The sequence below is a fragment of the Carassius gibelio genome, chromosome B24 (genome assembly GCF_023724105.1).
Source record: "Carassius gibelio isolate Cgi1373 ecotype wild population from Czech Republic chromosome B24, carGib1.2-hapl.c, whole genome shotgun sequence".
Classification (NCBI taxonomy): domain Eukaryota; kingdom Metazoa; phylum Chordata; class Actinopteri; order Cypriniformes; family Cyprinidae; genus Carassius; species Carassius gibelio.
In genome coordinates this window covers 1,250,823-1,277,975 of record NC_068419.1, presented here as the reverse complement: position 1 = coordinate 1,277,975, position 27,153 = coordinate 1,250,823, and the positions used below count along the sequence as shown (strand labels likewise).

The window sequence follows — 27,153 nt, the reverse complement described above, 5'->3', positions numbered from 1 at the left end:
GCTGTGTCAAAAGTTCACGGTTTAATTCGCTTCTGCATTAAATTGTGCTTCAGAATCATGCATTCTCACTGGTTTTGGACTCCTGAACGTTTGATATTGCTGTGAAGTATTTTTTTGTCAAATGTTTCGCACCTGTCCTGCTGTGTCCACCAGCTGCAGGTGATACTCCTGACCGTTCACCGTGATCATTTTCGTAAATGCTGAAAAAAATACATAAAATACACCAAATCAAAAATCTGAAAAAATGTGAAATATTATTCTAATGTAAATCATCTGTTTTCTGTGTGAATCTGTGTTAAAGTGTAATTTATTTCTGTGATGCTCCGCTGTATTTTCAACATCATTTCTCCAGTCTTCAGTGTCACATGATCTTCAGAAATCAGAATAATATGATGATTTACTGTTCAGGAAGCATTTCTGATTAATATTCAGCTGCATTCAACTTCAAGTTATAAATGAACAACTATCTGAAATGTTACACATATTGAATCAGATGCGCCCGAATGACTCACAGTTCAGTGAGTCACCAAATGATTCAGTGAATCACAATCACCGAACTGATTCATAATGTCTACAAATCTGAGCAGACTAGTCATAAGTACAATAGAAATGCATGTTATCTGTATTCATTTGATCACAGATCGAGTGTCAGCTCTCAACCCTGCATTATTATGATTATGATTCATTTTACAGTAGGATGTGATCTGATTCACTGACTGTTTTCGATCGTGGGGTCGTAGGAGTCGACAAACTGGCCTTCCACAAACTGTATTGTCAAGGAGGATTTCCCTGAAACACAGAAACACACCATCATCACAGTCAGAAAAGAATGCATACACATGCGAAAGCCATAATTTATCAAGAAACTGCCACATAAAAGCTTATTTTTTTTATTGCAAAGTATTATTTTTCTTATTTTCACCCCTGCACTGAATTTAGTGAAGCGTGTGAATGCCTGCTGATGAAACACATCTCCATTCAGAAGAGCGTTTGGGATGAAGCTGCCATAGTGGTAGTAACGCAGGACACACACACACACACACACACACACAGAAACGAGTGTGTGGGCAGATTTGCCCTGCAGCCTGTTGCTATAACAACGGCCAGTTCCTCTCCACATCCAGTGTTTGTAAATGTGATCTCTCATTCACAGGGAAAACCCCCGGAGCTTCGGGATGCTCCGAACGGAAGAGCAGACACACATTTGATCAAACGATTCCAAACACGATTCTTCAATGAGAACAGACAAAAAACAGCAAAAACTAAATCATGCGTAAACTAGATGAAACTAGTGAAAATCAGGCAAGGCATTATCAAAGTACTTTTTATTCATGTCTAGACACTTCTGAAATGGCATTTTTTAAGTCCAACCTTCTAAATATTTAAATTTTGTCAGCTACGTTTGAATCAGGAATAAAATGTAACAATTGTAGCAACTCTTGTCTCAGAGCTCAAATGATACATTCAAAAATAAACACTCACATTCAAATCTAACCAACTGACAAAAAAGCTTATTGGCTCTGTAAAAACAAAAGGCGGGGCTACAGCAATGATTTCTCCAATGATGGATATATTTACGATATTTATGATAGTTGTATTGGCTTCACATGTTATTACAGAGCAAATACCGATTAAACCATCACAATCTGACTCGATTCTTGGAGTGGCAATCAGATTCCAAAATGATGCTTGATCTATATTGTTTTTTTTATTCATTAATGAGTTGACTAACTATCAAATTTATTGCATTTTTATTAAATTACTTATTAAAGTCGTTTAAAATAATTACAAGTAAATAAAAAAATCAAACTATTTTATGTCAAAAATGTACTGTACTTTTTAAATTAAAAAAATATTAATATTAAACATTAATATATTAGGCTAATTGTACCTTGATCCTTCATTAATTTCATAGTCCATTAACTACTGTTAAAAGATGCTAAAATTTTATAATGTATAAGCAACTTTTGAAACTAACAAAGATGGCAGCATTTCATGACTTTAGTTTACATTACAAATGGCCTCTTACTGTAAAATGTTACCATTTCATATAAATACTAACAAGATGTTTTTTAATCTCCATGAGGAGTAAACTATCGGTATGGATTTTACCGATAACTGACCGCTCTAGTAATCAGTTATCGGTACCGATAAATCGGCAAAACCTAATATTTATGATTGGATTTATAATAATATCCCTGAAAGATGGAAAGAGGATGAAAGCTTTATAAAGTGAGCAAATGCTGATGTCAACCAAAAAAGAAAACTATTTAAGAGATAAAGTAGTGATGTTGTTTTCCATTCACTAACGAATCCTTCATAATCAGACCAGGAATATGAACTAAGAGTCTATAAAAGGCATTGCTACTGTAAATCACATATGAGTCGTTCATTACAAGCGTTTCTCGATCGTAAAGCCATTAGAGAGCAGCAGAAGCACTGCCTTCTCTCCGTTTTAATGGAAGCGCATCGGATTTCAAGCATCCTTCCTCATCAGCTTCTATAAATAGAGCGTGAAACAGGAGCAAACGCATCAGGAACATATAGTTCCCATCGGCCCCGGGTGACCCCGCAAACAAAGCCCAGATGTGGGAGGAAGTGACCGCTGGAGTGGACACAGAGAGATCCTCCTCGTCTGAAACCAGCACAAATACTGTACATTTCTATCATTTCCTTTGCTTTTGGAAATCGGAGTATTTGGACTGTTTGAGACTCCACAGAAGGCACTGAGTCCATCATTAGAAACTCAGAGGTCTGAACATACATCATGCTATCTCTGCTGTTAAAGTTCACATGCATCTGCTGTTTTGAAAAGACCTTATAAGAGTTAACAGCTTTATTAAATCAAACACTTATTTTAATGCATGCATTAACTAAATATGTTCAATACAGGTCAGATTCTACACAAGACATGTTTTGGTAAATTTGACAAAATAAAAAGTTTAATTGTTTGTAGTATGAACATCTAACAAAACACTAAATATAACAAATTGAAATATGAAATACAATTTGAAAAAAACGAATCAAACTTAGTTTTTATTAATATTTCAAAAATAGTTAAATTTTAGTGTTTTACTTTTAGCTAATGTTTTATTAATTTTATGTACAGGTTTTGTTTTATATGCGTCTATATAGTTTTTATTAATTTTTCTTTCTGTTTTAGTTATTGTAGTATGTCAAGTTTTTATTTAATTTCTGTTAACATTTAAGAAACATTTTTAATGCTTTTAAAAATTTTATTTGAGTTGACTATAATAAACCTGATGCACCTAAATTTTGGAGACTGAAAAAAACGTTGTCCGCAACATAAAGAAAAAAAAAATACATTGATTTAATAAAATACATAAGTGCCAAAGCCATTTACTGAAAAAGTGGCATTAAATTATCGCTTCTCTGACCAAAGTTGAAAAATTGGTTTAGCTGAAATATAGAAAAATGTGGTCAATTGCTCAATTACCCAAATTTTATAACAAACCCTTCTTTATGTTTCTGCTTTCAACTACATGCAACTTTCATTTTATTCTGCTAAAAAAGAAAAAAAAAAATGGTGGATTTATTTATTTATTAATATACATACACTACAGTGAACAAACCTACTGGATCTCACTGTGACTTGAATCTGAGTGGCGTGCGTAAGAATAATCCATGCTAAATGTTTGGTCGTGATTGTGTGAACCCAGTGTTCCCCAAAGACTGATCTCCACTCATGTGTGTCCTGATGTGATGAAGGCATGTTCTCTCAAGCGTCACGCACATCAGCAAACATGTTTTCTGTGTAAACGCTTTACTACAGAGAGAAGAAATCTGCTCTAAATGACAAATACCATCCAGAAGATCAGGATCCAGCTCTAATGGGCTGATAGGAATGATCAGATTCTTACATTTTAGCCATAAATCACCATGAAACATGAAAATGGACATGTAAGTCTCCTGAACTCATTCTAGACTCCTTAAGTTTTCCAATTCAGCTCTCAAACCCAATTCTCCATTTCACATTCAGTTTAGATTTACACTCGAGAGCATAACAAAACACCAAACCTCTCTTTATTTCATCTGAACACCATACAGATGAGATCTGAGAGCAGATATGAGGGTTAGTTAATAACTTTATTTCTATTTTTTGGATGAATTATTCCTCTAATATGTGCAGTGAAAACATTAAATATCTATACAGAACACATACACATTTTTAGATCAGATATGTCTTATCCAAGAATTTATTATCAATATTAGCTGGTTTTCGACTCAACTTTTTTTCTTTTTTTTTTTAGATTGCCAATACAACAATTTAGAATAGATATAATGCTGATTTATACTGAATATATGTTATAGATATGTATATATATATATATATACACATACACACACACACACACACACACACACACACACATACGTATTTGTATATGTAAGCATTATTTATTAATATTGACTGTTAATTGAAAATGAAATAAGTTAGCAGGTTGTTGGCGGATGCCGATAATCTCAAAATATCGGTCAAACATCAGCCGATATATCGGTTAAATATATTATTTAGCCACTAAAAAAAAATCTATTTATAAAATGCATCAACCACTGTAGCATTTATAGTATGTAGATAAGCTTAACAAAATAGAATAAACACAAACAATAATTTTTCTTAATATAATATTATGCTGGTATAATATGCCCTACATATTAAATAGATAGTATCTTTATACATTAGAATATACAGTATATAAGGTGAGGTTCCTCGCATGCTCATATTTGGGGCCTTGTGGCATTTAAAAGATTGAAAACCTCATACAAATAAGACAAAGCTCCTCTAAATGAATACAGACCTCTGAGAGATGCTGACATGTGTATACAAGATATGAACAGACAGAATGAAAATGCATGAAACATAATGCATGCATACATGCAGAATCAGCACTGTGACACTGGACTGCGTGCATATGCAGAACAGCATTCACATCCTAAAGACAAGTTTGGGAATATGCACGAGGATGCAGGGTGTGTTTTATGATCGTATGTGTCACAAAGCATGCATACTTCAGCTCGTGCTCAAATGCATGCGCTAACGAGGATGCAGCGCGCGCATGGGATGACATTCACGAATCTCATGCATGCGGGGAAATATCAGATGATGAAGCCAACGACACTTACCGACGGATCTGTAGCCCAGGACGGCGATCTTTCGCGATTTCGGCTGAGGCATCTTTATTTATTCCCTATCACATCAATATCCACATGTAAAAGGCTCGTCTGGTTTGGAACAAACGAAATCACATGGATTTGATCCTTTATTGCGTTTCAATGTCGTGAAGATTGAAGTGGAGAAAAGTATTAAATCCGTTCCGCTGAAAGATGCGAATATTGTTGATAAATTACGAGGAAAGTCTCAGACTCTGCGTCACTGCCCACCGCAAGCCTCTGTTAACTATTCAAGAATGAGCGCGCCGGATTGGCTGAGCTCGGCCTGAGGGCGGGACGCGTCACTGTTAATCGCACAACCATTGGCTGAGAGGGACTCGACGATTTTAGAAGTGCGCATGTGATTGGATGAATGTGGTTGCCAATCTTGAGACTCCGCATTAATTTACAATTATTGGACTTGAAAAGTGTCTTTCAAAAGACATTATATGATGATGGATGATCAACTCAGATTTCAAAGAAACGTATCAGTTTTATTTAAACATAAACTCACAATTAAATGAAATTTATATATATATTTTTTTTTTTTCACGTTGAGTGGCTATGTCTTTTCCCTCTGGTTCTTGATGTGCATGAAAAAAGCCTAAATGTCGGTCTCTGCTGCCCTCTTCTGGACAGACAAGCCTACAACAAAACCTTTACATTTACTTTTTCATTTTCAAAAACCATCAGTAACTTATTAACTGATAATCATCGTTTCTTGCGTTTGTCTTGATTTTTGATCTACTTTCTAGTATTATTACTTATCTTACTGACTGCATATCCTTTTAACAAAAACGGGTGTATTTATGCACACATTTACTTATTTATTTGGGTATTTATTTATTTATCGTTTTTGCAGGTTTCGCCCTCCATAACGGTTCCGTATTATTTTTGTATTTTTCTTTATCCTTTATTTTTATTCCTGGAAATCTCCAAATCATTTCCATATTTAACATGCTGGTTAATAATAATAAATTCTAGATAATTAAAATAAATGTTATCGCCTTGCCTGAAATAAAATGCTATTTGAAAATAGAAAAATTATTTATGGGACAGTTCATTTTATATTTTGTTGCTAATTGTAATATGTTACTGTGTGGCATAAGTTACAGATGTAATCCATTAGCCTAAATAATTAATAATTAGAATTAATTACTTTTCCTTTAAAAAAGTAGAGGATGACTCTTAATTTCTATTTAAGTGCAGTTATTTCTGTAGTAATTTCACTAATACTGTATACACTAAAGAACAACTCTATATGAAACAACAATAGAGTACATTTAACAATAAAATGTAACATCTAATGTTAAAATATTTTTTATTGTAACCTTCTCTCTTTAAATACTTTGGTCAGTTCAAGAATCATTTATGCAGTTTTATATTATTGATCTGAAAACATTAAAAAAGCAGTTTCATGTCTATCCTAGTATTGTTTAACTGATCGAGGCTGATACAGGATTTAGAAGGTAATAAACTATACAGTACTTTTAAGAGAGAGTAATTAGTGCAGTAATATATTTTTATTGCGTGACATTAGTCATGTGACCAGATTACATGATTATATGATACACCGTAATGAAATGCAAAGCAATCTAACAAGAGATACAGCACAATTCAGAAATAGAAATAATGGTATTGTAAATGAACTTGGATAAGATGAGTTGTATAGATGCATTACAAAAATGACAATAGAAGCTGTGTGCATTAATATGTGCATGCATTATAAGAATAATTTCCATGTGTGAGAGGAAGCGTCAGATCTCTGTGTTTCACTCTGTGGATGAATACTGCGGAGTGATCTGATTCAGCTTCTCCATGACAGACTCGTACAGCATCTTCCGTTCATCCTCTGAGAGTGAAGAAGGATTGATCTCCAGGAACTTATACGCATCCTTAGACTGAATGCTGAAAACACCTTGTGCACTTCGACAGCATCCACCAAAGTTATTCCAGTACTAAAAGATCAAAACCACTGAAGATTAATCACTAAACATCTTGTCAAAAAACACTGATTAAAAATCACACACCTGCTCACTCATTCACTGTTCCCTACATAGTGAAAGTAGTACAACTTATTATTTATTCTGTATTTATTCTCAGGACTTTTATTCTGTGTTCAGAGAAGAGATCTGAAATACAGGTCTTCTGAGATGGACAGAATTTTCGTCCGACCTACCACAATTTGGAATGTTTATTTATTTATTACAACAAAGAATAGAGAGTTATTCCCATCAAAGTTTCTTTACATGTGAATACTGATCAAAGGTGTAATGTTACCTTTCTTGTAGCTTCAATGGCGGTCAGAAACTCCTCCTTCAGGTCATCCAGGTCTTCAATGAGATCCTCTCCAACAAAAGTCTTGTTTTTCATTGTGTACAGACTATCTCCCACTCTCTCCCAGAACAATTTAAGCTGAAGCAGAATCTGCTGGATTCGAGTAAGACACTGCTGGACGTCCTTCAGATGGACAGGACTGGGAATCACACCTGGACAAACAACATCAGATGGTTTTGATTTTAGACCATTTAAACTTGATAGAGTATCAAGAGTAAAGAGAAGTGTTTCCAAAATAATGTCTTAGTAGATCATGAAAGAGTTCATGAGAAAGTTTCTCACCCGGCTGTGTTCTGGAACAGTTTAACTCCTCCTGAATCACAGCAGACAAGCAGATCCTCACACTTTGGCTGTGTTGTTCATACCTGAATACGGTGCGTTCAGATAAATGAACACAGTGAATGACCTGATAGTCAGAGCTGTACACGTGTGTTATATACAGCATGCATCGATGTGGGTAATTGCTGATATTTTGTGTGGTGCTTTTCTGTTTCAAGGTTTCAGAGCGGCACTGCTCACACCAATAAACATCATGAAAGATATTAAGACTCAAATTTATATTGAACTTTTTTGGTATTTGCTACCATGTATATTGTGAAAACAATTAAAAACCTAATTCTGTGCAGTTTTGCTCTTCAGTGAAATGTTAGTTGCTATAAGGATGTTTAGAGATTTAACAAGATTTTTTTTTATTCAGTGAAGTAGTAATGTCTCCATGATAATGTTTTCACCTCTTCACCATGTCACCCACGGCTCTAATGATGTCATGAATCCATGTTCTGACTTTCTCCAGGTACACCAAAATCAAAAGGGGTTTGTTCTTTTCAGTGACTTTCGTCAGTATCGGGAACAGAGAGGAGTCCAGGTTGGAACACATGACGACACACTACGACAAAACAGCATTTATTCACAAGTCGTTTAATAATTGTGAAAAGGTTGTTGATGCAACACTTTAATAGCAGTACATTTTGAAAAAAATAATTGTGTGGAATTTGTTTGGATTGCAGTCCAAAATGAATGCACTTTTCTACACATTTAAGCATGAGAATTAATGCTATTTTACTGTAAACGACACCAATGTTTCTCAATATTTAGTAATTCATAGGCCATAGCATGGAAGTCAGTGGAAGATTTTCAATTAACTTATGTGTGTCTTTTATTCACACAAACAATGATATAGGACTATCAGAGTAAAAGACTAGCCCAGATTTGATCTAGAGTATAGCCCAGCTTTTAATACTACAGTCCCCATAAAGCTATCTTCCAAACTCATAGACCTCGGCCTGAATTCTTCACTCTGCGACTGGATCCTTGATTTCCTCACCGGCAGACCTCAAGTGGTGAAACTAGGCCAGTACACCTCCAGCTCCATCACCCTGAACGTAGGAGCCCCACAGGGCTGTGTCCTGAGTCCCCTGCTCTTCTCTCTCTACACATGTGACTGCGTGTCTTCGCACAGCTCCACATCTATTATCAAATTTTCTGATGATACTGTGGTTCTGGGCCTCATTCACAACAATAATGAGACTGCATACTTGGATGAGATAGAGAAATTGACATGGTGTAAACATCTCTGAGGACCTCACTTGGACTACTCACATTCAAACACAGGTTAATAAAGTCAGGCAAAGACTGTACCATCTGCGACAGCTGAGGAAATTCAGGGTCTCACCGGCAATCCTGAAAACTTTCTATTCTGGGGCTATAGAAAGCGTATTGACTCAGTGTATCTCAGTGTGGTATGGGAACAGCTCCAGTCAAGACTGCAAAGCCCTGCAGAGAGTTGTGCGCTTAGCTGAGTGCATCTCCGGGTCTGCTCTCCCCTCTCTGCAGGACATCTACCTCAAACGCTGCAGAAGTAGAGCTGCAAAAATCATCAAAGACTCCACCCACCCCAGTAATCATATTTTCACTTTGCTGTCATCTGGTAAGCGCTTCCGTAGCCTGATGGCAAAAACTGAGAGACTCAGGAGAAGTTTCTTCCCCCAGGCCATCAGGCTCTTAAACTCTAAACCAGCTTCTTAACATCCTCATGCCTCCACTAAATGTTCACTTTATCTTTTTACTATATTCACTACCTCACATAGACACACTGACAGTGTCAGCCTGTTTGCACATTGTATCTTAATATTTAAGACTACAGTTTACTTTCATGCACATTATTTTACGTTCTATATTTAATTCTACAATGTACATCTTTTTTATTTTTTATTCTTATATTTTTGTTTACTTTTATTTCATTCTTACATAGCTATATTTATGTATATTTTCATCTGTGTTGTTTTCTTTAATAACTGCGCTGTCCATGGAGCGGACCTGACTCACATTTCACTGCTGGTTATATATGCTATATATAATTTTGTATGTGACGAATAAAATATTGAATCTTGAATCTTGAGTCTGTGTACGCTAAAATCCACACCAATGTTCACATTTATTGTATAAAACTGTCTTGACGTGAAAAAGTGCTTAGTGCCATGTCAGGGTTAAAGCAGAAATACACACTTTTCCTTGTGTCAGAGAGTCACAGTACTGAAGATATTTGGAAATTTAAACAATTCTTGCGGCTTGTCATTCTCCAGTAAAGCGCACAATTTCAATAATTTTTTTTTATTTGAAATGTTCACATGGTGTACTCATGTAAACACAATGATTTCAGTTTTATTTAAATAAATTGTGCAGCTCTGGGGGAAATGAAAGACGTTTTCACTCCTCAAAAATAATAGTTTATTTTTAATTATGAAATTATGTGAGAGTGAATAAATCCTGACAGCCTTTTTATTTTTGGGTGTGAAACTGGACACGACTGACTAAGATTGATGGTGATGATGAATTCAGTCGCACCTTCATCATAAGAGATTCAGAGGATCCAAACAGCTGCTGTGTTTCAAGAGCTTGTCCTCTGATCAGATCCTCCAGCTTTGGGAAACCTCCCAGACACAGATAAGAGAGATGATAGAGAAGAGCCGTTCGCTCCGCAGACGGAAGAAGATCCTGAAAGAACTGTGAGGCCCATGGTGAATCTGAGAAACCAAGGTTTATAACTAACTGGCTCAGTAACATTATACATGTAAATTGTCTTGAATTCTGGTTTTACAGAAAAGCTTTACATGATCTACAGTACAATATTTCATTTGTGAGTTTGTGAGAGAATCTCAGCGTTTTCATACATTTAAATATGTTAACATGTGGTTCACACAGAATCGATCTTGTGTTCCACTGCACTCAGACTATTACCAATAATCATTCATAAACACTGTTTGTCATTAATGATCACCCGTTGAAGTGCAAGTGTTTTCTTAATAAAATGTATGATCATCTCTTTAGTTTTTGACACATTCAAATTTAATTTCATGACATTCTCAATTATTCTTCTGTTCTTTCAACATTCCTTTCCTTGTAAAAAAATCAAAGTCCCTCTAACACTAACGCTTTTTAATTCTTTATCCATTCTATCTACTTTTATTTTTATTTTTTATTAAAAAAGAGCCCCTAACACTAACTCTCCCTGTTCTTTTTCTTTTCAATTTATTGTTATAAATGTTTTTTTTACTCATTTTGTTTTTATCTATTAAAAAAAAACACTTGATTATTTAACACGTGCACTCTTTACAATACTTGTTTTCTTTTTATTTAAAAAAAGAGACCCTCTAACACTAACGTTCTCTATTAAGTTTACTTGTTTTCATTTTATCTATTAAAAAAACAAAACTTGCTACTTGTCCTGGGATGAGACTTATCACAGCCATTACACATTGTTGCTTTTTTGGTTGGTTTTGATTACTTCTATTGTTAGTCGCTTTGAATAAAAGCATCTGCTAAATGCCAAAATGTAAATGTAAATAGATTTAAAAATAAAAGTCATACAACACTGAACCATATTTCTTATCTGGATATGAATGCACTTAATTGAGGTCTTTGACTGCTGTAAGGCTGTGTTGCATTGAAAAAATAAATTTGAAAAAATGTTATTAGGACGTTATTCGTCAACCTATGCTTATTCCTTTTTCAGTGCAGTTGTTATATAGTGGTTATATAATTTAACTTTTATGTCAGACTGGCGGGCCCATTTTCATAATATTTCCTAGGTCCCCACAAACCCATGGGCAGCGTTTACCAAAAACATTGTAAGCCAAGTTGATCACAAAGACCACTGGTGCCAATAGATTCTACGATGAACTCAATGCTTTTGGGAAACACAGCCTTGTACAGCCTCTACATACAGTATAAGGTTTCATGTAGCACACTATAGCATAATATTATGAGAAGAACTGAAATTTTAGTCAGTTGCTTTTAGACTCTAAAATTTGTTTGGTTGACCTTGCAATGTCTTAGATCTGTTCAGAGGTAAATTATTAATGAATTTGACCCCAATGGCATCAAATTAAAACAATATAATACAACTCTTTACAGCTTCCTGACATCTCCAGTCTAGGATCAAGCCTTTTTCTTTAAGCTATCTGTGTCTCACATGAAATGGAAAGGCACAGAACTGTTATTTTAGGTTGAAATGATGAGTTTAAAGTTCCTCTCACCGTTGATGGGGTCCATGGTTTTCTACAGAGTGTACACTGGTGAAACCTCTGGCTGTATAAGCTCTCTGGAACAGAAAAACATTATCAACCAACAATTAGAGGTAACACTTAATACTGTTTCATTTGTTAACTGCATTAATTTGTTAGCTACAGTAGTTTATGCGAACAAACAATACTTCTATAGCACTTATTATTCTTACACTATTTTTCAAAGTTGTCATTGAAAAAAAAAAGAAAAGATTATAGCACGTTTTACAGGAAAATGCAATTTTAGTCTTTATACTTCAAAATTTTATTTCCCGTTTTCTTGCTGTAACTATTTGCTAATTTTATTAACAATTTATGAGTATAAATTGTTTTACATCAAAGTTTTTTATTTTATTTTTCAGTTAAGCTCAGGATTATTTACTAATATGTTTGTAAAGTCAAACATTGATTGAATCGTTTTCATTGATTAAGACCTAGCTTTAATAAAAGTTAATGAATGCTGTAAAAATATATTGTTCATTGTAAGTTCATGTTAATGTATTTAAAAAATATTAATCTTAAATGACACCTTGTTGCCCTGAGACCTGAAAAAATAAGAAAAAAAGAAGTTATATAGGCCTAATCAAAAAATATTATTTATTTATATTTACCTATGACCAAGGCTGAGAATGTAAAAATATACACTTTCCTCATTGAGATGCGACACGAAAAGCTAAAGCTGTTAAATTACCTTGATGTGTGTTTAAATACATCATTAACTGTGGTCAAGTTCAATATGTCTTATGTAAACAACTTTACATATTATTTACTGCACGTTAAAATTACAAATGACCTGCTTCTTGTGTCAGATCAAGGCTGCATCTCATTTCTAGTCTTACTTGATCTTAGTGCTGCGTTCGACACCATAGATCATGACATACTCATAGATAGATTACAAAACTATACAGGTATTCAAGGGCAGGCTCTAAGATGGTTTAGATCCTACCTGTCTGATCGCTACCATTTTGTAAATTTAAATGGGGAGTCATCTAATTTATCACCAGTAAAATATGGAGTACCACAAGGATCCGTCCTAGATCCCCTACTATTTTCAATATACATGCTGCCCCTTGGTAATATTATTATAAAATATGGGATTAGCTTCCACTGTTATGCTGATGATACTCAGCTATATTTCTCAACAAGACCAGATGAAACCTCTAAATTGTCTAAGCTAACAGAGTGTGTTAAAAATGTAAAAGATTGGATGACAAATAATTTTCTCCAATTAAATTCGGATAAGACAGATATTAATTATTGGACCAAAAAACACTGCACAGATACTTGTAGATCACAATTTGCAACTAGACGGATGTATTGTTACTTCCTCTACAGTCAGAAATATGGGTGTTATATTAGAAAGCAACTTGTCTTTTGAAAATCATATTTCCCATGTTACAAAAACTGCATGCTCCAGCAAAGTTGGAGCTCCGTGTCCGGAGGGCGTTAGCGCCGTGGATCATTTCAGAAAGCTCACAGCTATAACACCAGCATTAAAGACTTTTTAAAATAGGTTGAGGTAAAAACTCACTTTCAGTCAGCAGCGAATGTTTGAAATAACTTGATCCCATGTGGATTATAATCAGCATACAAGGCAGAAATATTCATAAGTGATGTAAAGACTATGCACTAGGCATTAACATTACCTTAGTAAACAGGGTAAATATGACCGCTGGAGAAATCAGACGTCAGCTTCTTATTCTCTATCACAATCGTGTATTTATTTAGTAACATATTTTATCTGTCATAAGTCTCATCTTGATAGTTCAGCTCCGTGTAGCATATGTCATGAAAATATAATAATGATCTTTTTTTTTGGGAGCTTTTATAAAAATATGGAAATGATCATTCTTTCTAAATGTTCTGTCCAATTTTTGAAGCATTTGTGCGTGAAGTGATTCGAGCACATCCGTAACCTCTCTGTTATCCCTCCTTCCTCGAAATTTTAGGGAATGGGAAAAGTGTTTAGTGAGTGCCACAACCAAAAATGCACCTCCGTCCTCACCATCTCTCCTTTCACGCGCTGTTAATGATCGCAAACACACAGGCAGCCTGTCTACTGTCAGTTGGAGGGGCATGGTTACTTATGCTAAGCAGACACCAAAACCGTCAAACCTACGTCATCAGGGAAGGTCCTCCAGTGCAGACGGGAGGGGCATTTTTAGATTTTGATTAAAGATTACGAAGCCAAACATTTTTTGTGTGTGGATTGACTTGCATGGATGAATTGTTCACCACAAAACGATCAATTTAGGCAAACAAAGTAAATATGGTCAATTTAGAGTTCAGTTGGACTTTAATATTTATTTTTTGTTATTTAATTACACATTTGAAATGATGTTAGACTTAGACATGACTTAGAGATTTTTACATATATGAAAAATATTATTATTTATTTTAATAGTAATTGGCGGCCCACCTGCAATACCATCGTGACCCACAGGTTGAAAACCACTGCTTTATAGATTGTATCATGGTTCGTGATTTTTGTAATGATTTACCTGAGCTTGGCTATGCTCCAAATGAGCCTACAACAATTAAGCAGTTTTATAATACTCTTATTAGACATAAAATGTATCTGTTGTGCCATAATAAAATGTTTGATTATTCTGTGTCATTGTTAATAATTTGCTCAATCATTCAAAAAATATTTTTAATAAAGTGAAAGCTGAATTTTTCGCAAGTTTTTCTGTGAGTATCGCAAGTGTTTCAGTGAGTATCGCAAGTGTTTTAGTGTGTATCGCAAGTGTTTCAGTGAGTATCGCAAGTGTTTCAGTGTCTATCGCAAGTGTTTCAGTGAGTATCGCAAGTGTTTCTGTGAGTATCGCAAGTGTTTCAGTGAGTATCGCAAGTGTTTTAGTGTGTATCGCAAGTGCTTCAGTGAGTATCGCAAGTGTTTCAGTGTGTATCGCAAGTGTTTCAGTGTCTATCGCAAGTGTTTCAGTGAGTATCGCAAGTGTTTCAGTGAGTATCGCAAGTGTTTCAGTGTGTATCGCAAGTGTTTCAGTGTGTATTGCAAGTGTTTCAGTGTGTATTGCAAGTGTTTCAGTGTGTATCGCAAGTGTTTCAGTGTGTATTGCAAGTGTTTCAGTGGCAAGTGTTTCAGTGAGTATTGCAAGTGTTTCAGTGAGTATCTCAAGTGTTTCAGTGAGTATCGCAAGTGTTTCAGTGAGTATCTCAAGTGTTTCAGTGTGTATCGTAAGTGTTTTAGTGTGTATCGCAAGTGCTTCAGTGAGTATCGCAAGTGTTTCAGTGTGTATCGCAAGTGTTTCAGTGTCTATCGCAAGTGTTTCAGTGTCTATCGCAAGTGTTTCAGTGTCTATCGCAAGTGTTTCAGTGAGTATCGCAAGTGTTTCTGTGAGTATCGCAAGTGTTTCAGTGAGTATCGCAAGTGTTTTAGTGTGTATCGCAAGTGCTTCAGTGAGTATCGCAAGTGTTTCAGTGTGTATCGCAAGTGTTTCAGTGTCTATCGCAAGTGTTTCAGTGAGTATCGCAAGTGTTTCAGTGAGTATCGCAAGTGTTTCAGTGTGTATCGCAAGTGTTTCAGTGTGTATTGCAAGTGTTTCAGTGGCAAGTGTTTCAGTGAGTATTGCAAGTGTTTCAGTGAGTATCTCAAGTGTTTCAGTGAGTATTGCAAGTGTTTCAGTGAGTATCTCAAGTGTTTCAGTGTGTATCGTAAGTGTTTCAGTGAGTATCGCAAGTGTTTCAGTGAGTATCCGAAGTGTTTCAGTGTCTATCGCAAGTGTTTCAGTGAGTATCGCAAGTGTTTCAGTGTGTATCGCAAGTGTTTCAGTGAGTATCGCAAGTGTTTCAGTGTGTATCGCAAGTGTTTCAGTGAGTATCGCAAGTGTTTCAGTGAGTATCGCAAGTGTTTCAGTGTGTATCGCAAGTGTTTCAGTGAGTATCGCAAGTGTTTCAGTGAGTATCGCACGTTTTCAATGGGTTTCGCCTCAAACGGCCTCCCATATCAGAATCTCTTTCTTCACGCTAGAAGTTTTATCTAAGTCATCGTGGAAGTTGCATTAGAGGACTACTCACCCTGTTTTCCTCTCAGCATCCGATGGATGCTAATGCTAGATTCGGACCTTCACCAGTTCTGTGGGACCTGCCTGGGTTCCTCACACGGACCACACGTGCGCCCACTGTGCCGAGCTACACTCATCACTCTGTCACTCACCCTGTCTCAGAACAGTGCAGAGCCACAACCTATGATTATAATGGCCTCGCGAGGGAGCGAGAGTGCCAACACCATAAAACACATGCATCATGTCCCCCACATCACTATGGGTGACGGTTGCTATATGTGTTTAAACTATGTTTTTGTGAGTAATAATTTTACTATAGAAGCATTTATACAAATTCTTGCACCCAACATTGTGTCACTCGCCCTGTCTCAAACAGCGCAGAGCCACAGTCCAAGATAATAATGGCTTCTCGATGGCGCAAGAGAGTCACACCATTACGCGACGCGCCCGCCCTCCCGCCAGTGCTTCCAGCCTCGCGGGGGTGGGGCTCTGGTCAAAATAAGCTATCAGTGGCTGTAGACCTAAGGCGTCCGCGGTGTCATCTCATGGACGGTAAGAGGGCTATCCCGGGCGTTTCACCGTAGTTACTGGGAATAATTCACCACGGATATTCTCTCCAATTCAAACGCAGACCTCCCAGCTTCAATGGCGTGGTTCCGTCACTGACTTTGCCCCAAAACCGTCCTGTTCTGTGACAGGAAGTTCTCAGTCTGCTCGAGAGAGAGCGATAGAGCGAAATTTCCCCTCAGATCGAGCGGAATGCACATGTTGAATTATCTGGACGATTGGCTGATTTTAGCCCATTTAAGAGATGTGCTATCAGTCACGTGGAAACAATGCTTCGCCGTTTGGATACGCTGGGACTGCGTGTGAATATGCAGAAGAGCGTGTTTTTACGAGTCAGACTGTAACATATCTGGGAATATGTTTGGACTCGATGGCGATGCGAGCCCATCTCTCTCTAGAGCATTTCATAGACTCTGCGCTGTTTCAGACCGGGCAGATCGTTTGCACTGAGGGAATTTCAGAGGCTTCTGGGACTGATGGCGGCGGCTTCTTCGGTGTGCCATCTGGGTCTGCTACATTGTGGCCGCTACAGTTTTGGCTGTAACTAAAACGAGTTCCGCCGAGGGCGTCTTCGGTCCACAAGCACATAAGGTCATTCACAGTTGCGTCAGCCCGGATATGTTCAGCCCAGGAGTTCTTTTCTCTGCGAACGCGTATCTAGGCTGGGGAGCAGTGCGTCTGGGCCTGTGTTCGGAGTCACAGAGACGGTGGCACATAAACCGTTTGAAATAATGGAAACCGTGTCCTAATATCCCTGCAAGCCTTTCGGTCGAAATGGGAGCGGAAACACTGATTCAAACCGACAACACGTCTGTGGTCTCGTACATAAATCGCCAGGGCGGCGTGCGCTCCAGAGCTCTATTCAAACAGGCAGTGGGTCTCCTGTTGTGGGCGGACCGACACTTAATCTCCATAAGAGCGTCGCACATCCCCGGTACTTTGAACCGTGGAGTGAGCATGCTTTCGAGGTATGGGATTCCTCAAGGAGATAGAGACTTCACCCAAAATCAGATCTAATGATTTGGGAGGGAGGAAGTGGATTTGTTTGCCATGAGCGAGAACAAGTTTGCTATCTCACTCCCCCCTGCAGGGAGATGCTCTGACATCGCGTTGGCCGGAAGCCAGGCTTACACATTCCCTCCTGTGAAGATTCTGCCTGTGTTGTGCAAAATCAGGGAGGAGAAAGCGTCAGTTATACTCGTGGCCCCGAACTGGCCGAATCAGCCCTGGTTCGTGGACCTGAGAGAGTTAGTGATGGCTCCCCCATGGCGAATCCCCCTCAGGCAAATCTGCTGTCTCAGGCGAATGGCACAATATGGCACCCCAGCCCCGAGCTGTGGAACCTTCATGTGTGGCCGCTGAAGGGACCTTAATGAGCAAAAACACGAGTGTTAAACACACTTACAGAGACGCGAGCATCATCAAACATTCGCTGCTACGCGCAGAAGTGGGGAGTTTTCACAAAATGGTGCGAGAACATTTATATTGACCCGGGGACCTGTTCCGTGTCGGATGTTTTGCGCTTTCTACAGCACAGTATGGATAGCAGGAGTTTGAAACCATCCACGCTTAAGGTGTATGTGACCGATATTGCCGCTTTCGTTCCCCGATTACGGGTAAACGATCGGTAAGCACGCTCTGGTAATCAGTTTTCTCAGGGGAACAATGAGATTGTGTACTTCATGACCGCCCTCCGTGCCGCTGTGGGATTTCGCTCTAGGTTTGAGGACTCTATCTCTTACTACCGTTCGAGCCATTAGCTTCAATTGCGGTTAAGGAGCTTCCCTGAAGACTGCCTTGCTTCTTGCTCTCGCCTCGGCGAAGTGCCTTGGAGAATTTCATGAGTTTTGGGTGAATGATATTGCATTGGTTTCGGGCCTGGCGACTGTAATGTCACTCTCAGGCCGAGACCGGGTTTCGTTTCGAAGTCACTCAATACACCGTTTTGTTTCCCTGCCCGCCTTATCTGTTGAGCCATCAGCCTCACATGACGTTGATGCTCAGAGCGCCGGGACCCTGTTAGGGTTTTACAAATGTATATGAATCGCTCGGCCGCCTTTCGTCAGTCGGACCAGCTGTTCGTGTGCTTGGTGGATTTAATAAGGGACGTGCTGTTTCTAAACAGAGACTTTCTCACTGAATCGTGGACGCTATCGAATGCCAGGGGAAGGATTACCCCCTCAACATCAGAGCTCATTCTGCAAGGTCGATATAAATGCTTCCTGATGGGCCTGGTCTAGAGGTATGTCTGTCCAGTATTTATGTTTTGCTGCTGGCTGGTCTTCCCAGAACACAATCGCCAAGTTTTACAAGCTGGATGTACCCTCTGTAGCGTCACATGTTCTTTCAGTGAGTTAAGTTTTATTCATTCTGTAATAACCAGCTATACAGTAGTTACCATGGCTGCTAACTCTGTGTTATGGATTATATGGTTTATGCAGTAGTCACCGCAAACGCCGTCGACTCTGTTTAACTCTCATGCTTGAGTGCTTATTGCTTTGTGTCTGCCCTGTCTAGTGCAGATTTGGATACATTGCTTGAAATTATGCAAATTTTGTTAGGCTCGGAGCAGATGTCTCATTGGTCTAGTTCCGCATCAGATGTAAGCACTCTTAGCGACACGGCCATTGGCTAGAACTGTACTGCTTATGTGTCGGGGTGATTGACTCCGTTAAGGGCTTATCTTCACTGCTCTCACGGCGGGATTTTATACAGTTCCCATATGCGTTTTAGCTGACGTAATGTCTCGTTCCCGCCTCTCAGGGAACCGAGGTTACGATAGTAACCGGAGACGTTCTCTATCCATCAAGCGATCTGAACTTTTCAGTTCATCTCAATGGACGCACAGCGAACCTGTATTTGATGCTCTGTAAACTCTGTGTGAAGGCGCACAACTCACAGTCGCTTTACTGATAGCGGTGTTTCTCACACATGCAAAGAGAGAGAAAGCGAGAGTCTTACCACGCTAAATCGACACGCTATATGTAAACTATTCTTTGTTGTCTTCTCCTGTCAAAATAATGGAGTTCATTTAGAATTATTCATATTCATTTTTCGAACAAGCAGAAGACATACCGGTTTGTCCGGTAGTGGGCGGAGCTAATGCGCAAATGCCAATTTCATTGGCTGGCGCTGATCTGGTACCGTCCCTGTTTTGATTTCAGCAAATCAGTTTGACCGAACGCAGACAACGTGATTAATATTCATGAACCCAGCAGCTCATCAATTCATAGTGCATTGTATATACTTTAGTATGATAGTAGAATTAGTAGTAGTATTATCTTTTAATAATAATTAATATGATCTATTACTTTTTTTTTTTACAGAAACCCTCAATGACCAAAAATATCTTAAGCATCACCACCAGTCTTAAGTTCAGTTAAAATGACAGATATGCATTCATTAGGTCTAAAGGTAAATTTGATACGCTACATTGCACTAGAAATATTACTATTATTTAGTAAAATGTATGTGATACTGCTACTACTGCTACTAAAAATAAAGTTATAAAACTTTATTTTTTAAAGAAATAAATCACAATATTCCTTCCATGTTTAAATTTTAATAGCAAATCCCCTTTATTTACCAAAAATAAAATGTGTTTATATTTCATAAATTAAAAGACAAATTCAATTTGGGTGAAACTTGTTTACTGTTTTTCATAATTATATAACTTGTAGAAAAACTTTAAACACAATTGTAAATAAGTATAAAGAATGGCATTGGTTTTATTTGTAGTTTTTTTAATTAGCATATTTTTGTGTTTTGCTTTGGTACCGAAATTGGTAAAGAGAACCGTGGATTTTCACTGGTGTCGGTACCGAATACTGAAATTTTGGTACCGTGACAACACTAATTTGGAGGTATATGGTTTTGTACGTGATGACGTTACGTTTTATGTCACATTCTATTAAGTTGAGAGAACAGTGAACTGATGTTAAGTTCAAGTGAATCTGGCTGAATAAGCTGCTGAAGAGAAAAGCATGTGAAATGCAGACCAATAGGCTACATGTTACGGATTTGCCGGTCATGTCTTCTTCTTGCAGGACCCTGTACATTATAGTAATAAATTATAGTTTTAATCGTTTAATCACCACCACAGCATCTTGTCTCCATTGGCAACACGCACGATGCACTCTCTGCTGTCACAGGTAGCAGAGAGTGCAAGTAGCGATTGCAAATGACATTGTAATTTAGTTTATTTTTTCTTGTCTTCGCCACCTGGCTACTGTTATAAAATGTTGGGAAAATTCAAACAAAAAGTATTTAAAAATTTAACTTAATAAAAAATAAAGCCTGCAAGTGATGTCACTAGTGGAATTTCAAGTGTCTGAAAGTGCAAGTGCAAGTCTGCAGCCAGACCTTCTTGGAATCCAGAGCAAATAAATGATTTGCCGCTTCATTGCTTACACATTGGAGCATGCACATTACATAAATTTTTTTTTTTTTACTCATGACATAAATATATGTAAAATCTGATGTAATAAAATAATAAATGACAGCAGATTTTTTGACTGAATAGTAGCCTTTCCATATTATTAAAACATCTGTACAGTATCCCTGCTTAAATACATCTTATGTTTCAAATATCATATAAAGTTAAATCCAATAATAAAATAAGAATTGGATACTCACATATTTTGTGTCGAGTTTGCTTCTCCAACTCGTCTGCACTTCTGCCAAATATATAGCCAACAGCATGACACCCACTTTAAATCACGTGATTCACAAGAATTTCACTGGGAATTTAGGCATGTTTGAGATGTGCCTTGCCTCGCCTGAAATTTAGGCGAGAGGTGGCTGTAGTAAGACCTTTAAAGTCGGACACTTCCTGAATCTCGCTGGTTTGTCGCCGTCAGCAATTGAGGAGATCGCGTTCACGCAGACGAAGTGGATGTAATCGAAATACCACTGTTGGTGTCATCATGTGCATCAATGCATCAATTCCTTTGTTCTGCTGTACACAAAGGAGGAAATTTAGAAGAATGTTTGCAAACAAGCAGGTTTCTGCCACCATTTCAAGTCCATAGTATTTTTCCATACTATGCAAGTCAAAGCTGTTTTGTAGCATTCTTCAGAATTTCTTCCCTTGTTTTAATCCAGACCCTGAAGCTTCTCAGATGAAACCACACAAAGATGAGGCATAATGGCTAAACAATACATTTAGATATGTATGCGTGCATGTATATTTTTAATGGATTGATTGATTAATTTACACTATAGAATAAAGTGAAAATTACAACACGAAAGAATTCTAATTAAGAGAAAAATAAAATAAAAGCATGCCTTAATTCTTAGCTTCACTAGGCGTGTATTTTTTTTATTTTGTTTTTGTTTAGTTTGCATGTAAATATAAATAAATAAATGTGAATAACTGTAAAAACTGTGTTATATGTGGGGTCTCAGAGAGTTGATGGGGTGAGTGAGTTGTTTTATGCTCCTGTGACAGTTTGTGGCCAATAAACATTAAAGGGGTCACTGGATTCTGGTAGTATGTCCTGCACGCTTAGTGGAGAGGGTGAATACAAGCTGCAAGCTGATAGTATTCTTTCACATCCTCAAGCAATTCCAAGTAATGTGGTTCTGGTTGACTGTGGTGACCTTACAATTCAGCCAAATTGTATGTGTAACTTGGAGATTGAAGTTTATGGATTTAAATTTGTTGTTCCAACTCTTGTAGTGCCTGGACAAAGAGACAAGTTCATAATTGGAAGCAACGTGTTCAAATGCATTCTATAGAAGATGAAATCTCATGACAAGTACTGGGAACTTGTCTGTAACAGTAATCCTGAGTGTGAGCAATTTCTCGAGCTTTTGAGCTTCCCTGTTTCCCCGGGAAGCACTGTAATTGAGCCAACCACTGCACGTTCAGCACCTAAAAGCATCCAACACGCTCTGGTGGTCTAACTGTTCAGACCCACAGTGATGCTTGTTCATACGCTGCCGAGATTGAATCTGCAGATGATGAGCGAAATGAGACCGAGGATCTCTCACAAGCAGACGCTATGTCCATCATCTCCAATGTAGCTATATGCGATGATGACCGCACTGCTTCATGGGTGCAATCTCAGTTGCCCTGTCAACATGAGCCAAATTCACATCTTGCTGTGCCAGTGGCTGATGACAATACTGTGGCTGGTGCTGGTGCTGATCCTTCTCCCCAAAATCCTGTCTATGACAGTGTACCTGTTATGCAAGGTCCGGTAATTATATTAGGGTTATTATAATAATATAGAAATATTACGGGGAAAAGACGATCAGTTAATTGACTCACAAGACAATGATCAAATATCTTTCTTGTAGGCCTATTTTATATTATGCACTTTATGTAACATTTATTCACGATAACCTTCATTTGAATGCTGACGATAGCCAAGTCCTATGGTTAATATAATAATTAAATAATAATATAATTTATATAATAAATAATATAATAATCTCTTAATTCAAAATAAAACATTACTGAATCCAACTCTGACAATCCCGTGTTGTTATGGTCTCGCAGGTTTGTTTACGCATGAAAAAGTGGCCACGACATAATATCACGTTCTCAAGAGTTATGTCGTGGTGGTCATATAGGTGCTACAGAGGTAACCTTAGATAGCAGCTAAAATGAACAACATTCATGTAAACTGTACCACACCACTGATCTATAAAAGAGAGTGTATCAGACCAATTTCTTTAATGAAGCTCAACCACATTAAATTAAAATGTGTCGTTTAAACGACATAACATCCCTCATTATGACCGAGTGAAAAAAAAAATGTATGCAGCAGCAATGCCTTACCGTAATAGCCGTCAAGCGCACGTCAAAATCACGCGTTTTTGATGACTCCAAAGTGCAAGCCAAGAACGCGCATTTTGCTGTTAAATCGCATGTTTTTGACATGTCAGTGTGCAATCAGACGCACGAGCAGGCGTTTATGACTACTATGGTTTGCCATAATTTCACGTGTTAAATACGCGTGAAATACACGTGAAGTACGCGTTAAATATCAGTTGGAACGGGTCAATATCATTGGCTGCTGAGGACTTGGGTCAAACCACTTCTGTGAGCTTAGGGGGGTGTACCATTCATAGACAGGCAACCACCTATGGAAGGCCAAAAGGCTCAAAAACACGTGAAATTTTTACGTGTCAACAACACGTTAAAAACGTGTATTTCATGCGTAAACAACACTTATTTAACGTGTTAAATACGTGTTGTTTACATGAGAAAAATCAGTGCGTATTTAACGTGTATTTCACGTGTTAAATACACATGAAATACATGTCAAGTACGCGTGAAGTGCGGGTTAAAAATCAGTTTTAATGGGTCAATGTCATTGGCTGCTGAGGACTTGGGTCAAACCACTTCTGTGAGCTTAGGGAGGTGTTCCATTCATAGACAGGCAACCACCATTTAACATGCTATAGATAAGCTTATTCAGCCTTATCTTATTTTGTCTTTTTATCTTTTCTTTTTTTTGTATAGCCCATAGAAATTATATATTTAAATTTCAGTTTTATGAAAACGTTTTGTAAATAAACACATTAGTGGACATTCTAGCTTTAATAGTGGTTGAACTTAAAGGGTTAGAAGTAAAGCAACTAATCTGTTTTATGGATGGTAACTGTAAAATTATTACTGAAATATAATTGGTAATTAGTAATACTACTAGTTACTGAAAAATTATTATTATTAAAATAAATAAATTACTAGTAACTAGTTACTGCTCAACTCTGACTTTCAGTCAAAATTTTTTTTTTGGATATTCTCCTGCTGAGAAATAACTGATAAAAATGTAAGAGGAGGAATGTAGGAGCAGTAATCTCATGTTTACGGAAACATGGTTAAATGAAGATTATAGTGTGGATATTAAGGGATTTACCACTATATGAGCCAACAGAGATAAGGTAAACTCGAGAGAGACTCTTCCACACTTGCAACAATATATTGATTGTCCAACCCGTTTCTCACGCACACTGGATTTATGTTATGGCAACATTGACGACGCATACAAGGCAGTATGTCGATCACCGATTGGCAGATCGGATCACAATGTTATCCAACTACTGCCAAAATACAGACAACTTGTTAGAAGGGATAAACCAGTGGAAAAGAGAATTCAGGTTTGGAGTAAGGACAAAGAAGACATGTTAAAGGACTGTTTTTGCACTACAAACTGTATTACCTCTTATGTTCAATTTTGTGAAGAAACAGTTATTGACACTAAAATGGTTATAATCTACTCAAATAATAAGTCATGGCTCTCTAAAGATTTAAAGAAACTCCTTAAAGAAAAGAATTGGGCATTTCGTGAAAATAATCGTGAGGGGTTTAAACTTAAAAGGAACGAATGAGAATTATGATACAGAAAGCAAAAATTGATTTCAAACATAAGGTAGAGGATCAGTAAGGAGTGCTTGGCAAGGCTTGAATAAGATGATGGGGCGTGACTCAAGAAATGTAAATAAAGATATCACTATAGGGACGCATGGTTTTAAATGGGTTAATGATTTGAATTTGTTTTATGGAAGATATGATGCAGCCGACAACTGGAATAAGATTGAAGAAATAAGTGATAAGATTCGAGTGGGGCCGCCCATTCGGTTGACAGGGGACCAAATTAGAAGGTCCCTTAAATGCATTAAGCCCTATAAAGTGCCTGGTCCAGATGGCCTTAAGGGCAGAGTTTTAAAGATATGTATAAATGAACTAACTGACCCCTTAACAAAATTATTTCAGGTTTTATTAGACTTACAGACGATACCAAGTATGTGGAAGTTATCATTTATATGACCCCTTCTGAAAAAAGTGAGAGAAAAAGATCTAGAGGACTTTCGTCCTGTGGCGTTAACCTCAATACTAGATCACCTCTTTCTGCATCTAATCTGTGCAGCGAGCAGCAGAGCAGTTCTGCTGTGATTTAAGAAGAATAGTGAGAGTGACTCTTGGCTAACATGCAGTATCAATGGGTTTATAGTCACTTCTTTCACATGTTTTATTTCTCACAACAGAAACAAAAAAAATATGTAAATAATGGGAACAGCTTTTTATTGGGCATTCAGTTGTATTACAGTATGTGACAGTTGAAGCAAAACAGTTCTGAAGTTCCAAAACTGAACTCAAACACTATGAAATGCTGTGGGAAACACCAAACTTGTGCTGTGAAGTGTAATAAATAAACCCATATATCTTACATTTGTCCTACATTTTTTACACAGAGCGGAGTGTGAAACTACCCCAGGTGGAACGAGCAGTTGGTGTCTGCAAGAAATTGGTGAGTGCCTTCTGTAATTCTTGGAAGAGAAGACGTGAACTGGCCAATGTTCAAGCTGAACTGCCCTTGCCTGCTCATCATCTAATTACAAACACCCCTACCAGGTGGGGCTCCCTACAACAGATGATTTAGATGGTTATAGAGCAGGACAAAGTGCTCTCACAGGTCCTCCGTGCGGACAAAAAAATGAGACATCTAAACCTAACCTGGCAGGACATGGATGTTCTGGAGTCCATGAATAAGGCACTGACTCCTCTCATGGAATTTACAGATGCTTTCTCTGGAGAGTAGTGTGTCCTACAGTACGTGAAACCAGTCCTCCAACTTTTTAACACTCAAGTGCTTAAGTCTCAGGATGAGGACTCGCAGCTGACCATTAATATCAAAGAGGGCATCCTGAAATATTTAAATGACAAATATGATGACCAAACCACAGAGGAGCTGCTTGACATGGCCTTTCATTGTTGACCCTCGTTTCAAGATGACATACTGTATATTAAAGAGGAGAAGGTTGAGTACATGAAGAACAGAGCTATATCAGGACTGGAGAACCTGCATCAGCAGAGGCTGCCCTCCTTCCATCAGCTGCAGCTGCTACAGATGAACCAGAAGTGTGTGATAAGAGACAAGAGTCTGAGCAGCTACTTTAAAAAACTACGCAATGCCATACGGCCCTCTGCCAATTAGAAATTCCATTGAAAAGGAGCTCAATCTCTAAACCATGGAGGCATGTCTAGAAACAAATCCTCTTTAATGATGGAGGCACAATGAGGCACATTTCCCACAAGTGGCCCAGTTTGATAAAAAATACCTGTGCATCCCTGCCACAAGTTCCCCTCGGAGCGGGAATTAAGTTTAAATGGGAACACTAACATGCCAAAGGTCAGCCATTAAATCAGAAAGAGCTCACCAACTTGTATTCCTGGCTCTAAACCTATAAAAGTAGTTCAATGAGATTCGGCAAGACATTGATTGAATTTACAGAAAAGGTACTATATCTAGATATATATCGTTATCAGGATATGAGATGACATATCGGGATATGAGATTTTTGTCATATCGCCCAGCCTTAGAGCTGAGTATCATCAGCATAACAGTGAAAGCTAACACTGTGTTTCCTGATGATATCTCCCAAGGGTAACATGTAAAGTGTCATTCACTGCTTTGAATTGATGGTGGCCATATAAGTATGATTTAAACTATGCTAATGCACTTCTATTAATGCCC

General features: G+C 37.7%; 2 protein-coding genes across 5 annotated transcripts in view; both read right to left on the bottom strand.

Annotated features, from left to right (window-relative positions):
* The window catches only part of rheb (Ras homolog, mTORC1 binding), a 9,876-nt gene extending 4,437 nt beyond the window's left edge, over window positions 1–5,439 (bottom strand). Inside the window, exons 1-3 of the mRNA XM_052595656.1 lie at window positions 5,146–5,439; window positions 718–789; window positions 133–200 (exon numbers count right to left, since the gene is read on the bottom strand). Of these exons, the coding sequence (XP_052451616.1) occupies window positions 133–200; window positions 718–789; window positions 5,146–5,197 (192 nt within the window). The 5' untranslated portion in view covers window positions 5,198–5,439. The remainder of the gene's footprint in view (window positions 1–132; window positions 201–717; window positions 790–5,145) is intronic.
* A 1,234-nt stretch (window positions 5,440–6,673) lies between these two features.
* The window catches only part of LOC128012985 (uncharacterized), a 32,210-nt gene continuing 11,730 nt past the window's right edge, over window positions 6,674–27,153 (bottom strand). For 2 of the 4 annotated variants that reach the window (XM_052595647.1, XM_052595646.1), the window contains 6 exons: window positions 12,045–12,109; window positions 10,354–10,532; window positions 8,241–8,395; window positions 7,792–7,874; window positions 7,453–7,661; window positions 6,674–7,130 (listed from right to left, as the gene is read on the bottom strand). In XM_052595647.1, coding sequence (XP_052451607.1) covers window positions 6,945–7,130; window positions 7,453–7,661; window positions 7,792–7,874; window positions 8,241–8,395; window positions 10,354–10,532; window positions 12,045–12,060 — 828 coding nt within the window. In that variant the 5' untranslated portion in view covers window positions 12,061–12,109 and the 3' untranslated portion in view covers window positions 6,674–6,944. Of the gene's footprint in view, window positions 7,131–7,452; window positions 7,662–7,791; window positions 7,875–8,240; window positions 8,396–10,353; window positions 10,533–12,044; window positions 12,110–21,298; window positions 21,479–27,153 lie in introns of those variants that run through there. The other 2 variants (XM_052595648.1, XM_052595645.1) reach the window with 2 other exon arrangements.